The sequence below is a fragment of the Calidris pugnax genome, unplaced genomic scaffold (assembly GCF_001431845.1).
Source record: "Calidris pugnax isolate Ruff unplaced genomic scaffold, ASM143184v1 scaffold617, whole genome shotgun sequence".
In the NCBI taxonomy this organism is placed as follows: Eukaryota; Metazoa; Chordata; class Aves; order Charadriiformes; family Scolopacidae; genus Calidris; species Calidris pugnax.
Window position 1 is genome coordinate 12,165 of NW_015091315.1, and position 1,787 is coordinate 13,951.

Consider the following 1,787-nt stretch of genomic DNA (forward strand, 5'->3'; position numbering starts at 1 on the left):
CTACGGCGTCTACGGCCAAGCCTGGAACCAGCAGGGCTTCAGGTGAGTCTTTGGGCTCATTTCCCCCCTTTTTGGGCAAAAATGGAAGCAACTGCCCCAAAAGGAAAAGCTTTTTTGGGGGGTATTCGGTGGATGGGGACCAACTGGGGGAGTTTGCTGGTTGAACTGGGATCAGCGTGGCTCTTTGTCCCCTTCATCCCCCCCCGCCAAGAGCTGGCTGTGAAGGGAATTTGCTATTAATTAATGAGAGATTAATTAATGATAATTAATTAATTCTCCCCCTCCAAGGGGGGCTTGGGTTTTCGGGGTGTCAAGGGGTGTCTGGGTCTCCCTCCTCCTTGGGGGGGCTGGAAAACACCGAGTCCTTTAACTCCACCCCCAGAGCTGGCTGTAAAGGGAATTTTTCTATTAATTAATGAGGCTAATTAATGTTAATGAGCTATTCCCCCCCAGGGGGGCTCAGGGCTCTGTGGTTCTTGGGGTGTCGGGGGGTGTCCGTGTCTTCCTCCTCCTGGGGGGCAGGAAAACACCGAGTCCTTTAACTCCACCCCCAGAACTGGCTGTAAAGGATTTTTTTTTTTAATTAATAAGGCTAATTAATGTTAATGAGAGAGTTCACCCACCACGAGGGCTCTGTGGTTCTTGGGGTGTCGGGGGGTGTCCGTGTCTTCCTCCTCCTGGGGGGCAGGAAAACACCGAGTCCTTTAACTCCACCCCCAGAACTGGCTGTAAAGGATTTTTTTTTTTAATTAATAAGGCTAATTAATGTTAATGAGAGAGTTCACCCACCACGAGGGCTCTGTGGTTCTTGGGGTGTCGGGGGGTGTCCGTGTCTTCCTCCTCCTGGGGGGCAGGAAAACACCGAGTCCTTTAACTCCACCCCCAGAACTGGCTGTAAAGGATTTTTTTTTTTAATTAATAAGGCTAATTAATGTTAATGAGAGAGTTCACCCACCACGAGGGCTCTGTGGTTCTTGGGGTGTCGGGGGGTGTCCGTACTCCCAGAGCTGGCTGTAAAGTCAGTTTTGCCATTAATTAATGAGACATTAATTAATGTCAATGAGATATCCACCCCTCCAGGAGGGCTCAGGACTCTGGGGTGTTTGGGGTGTCGAGGGGTGCCCGGGTCTCCCTCCTCCTGGGGAGCTGGAAAACACCGAGTCCTTTAACTCCACCCCCAGAACTGGCTGTAAAGGATTTTTATTTTATTAATTAATGAGACTAATTAATGTTAATGAGCTGTTTCCCCCCCTTTCCCCCGGCAGCCAGACACAGTCGTCGCCGACGAGAGGAAAAGCGACGCCTCAGGCTCCAAACCTCACCTATTTATTTAAAAAAAAACACACAAAAAAAAAGCCAGAAAACACCACCCTATCCACCCCTCCAGGAGGGCTCAGGACTCTGGGGTGTTTGGGGTGTCGAGGGGTGCCCGGGTCTCCCTCCTCCTGGGGAGCTGGAAAACACCGAGTCCTTTAACTCCACCCCCAGAACTGGCTGTAAAGGATTTTTATTTTATTAATTAATGAGACTAATTAATGTTAATGAGCTGTTTCCCCCCCTTTCCCCCGGCAGCCAGACACAGTCGTCGCCGTGGATGGGGCCCGGTTACGGGGTGCAGGCGCCGGGGGGGCAGAACGGCAGCGTTTTGGGGGGGCAGAGCGGGTACCGGGTGGGATTCGAGGCGCCCTGAGGAGGAGGAGGAGGAAGAGGAAGAGGAAGAAGAAGAGGAAGACGAGAGGAAAAGCGACGCCTCGGGCTCCAAACCTCACCTATTTATTTAAAAAAAA

The 1,787-nt window shown here is 51.4% G+C and overlaps 1 protein-coding gene across 1 annotated transcript in view; it reads left to right on the forward strand.

Moving 5' to 3' along the window:
- LOC106899186 overlaps positions 1-1,746 on the forward strand; it is a 10,939-nt gene extending 9,193 nt beyond the window's left edge. Inside the window, exons 7-8 of the mRNA XM_014960895.1 lie at positions 2-42; positions 1,573-1,746. Of these exons, the coding sequence (XP_014816381.1) occupies positions 2-42; positions 1,573-1,690 (159 nt within the window). The 3' untranslated portion in view covers positions 1,691-1,746. The remainder of the gene's footprint in view (position 1; positions 43-1,572) is intronic.
- The last annotated feature ends 41 nt before the right edge of the window (positions 1,747-1,787 follow it).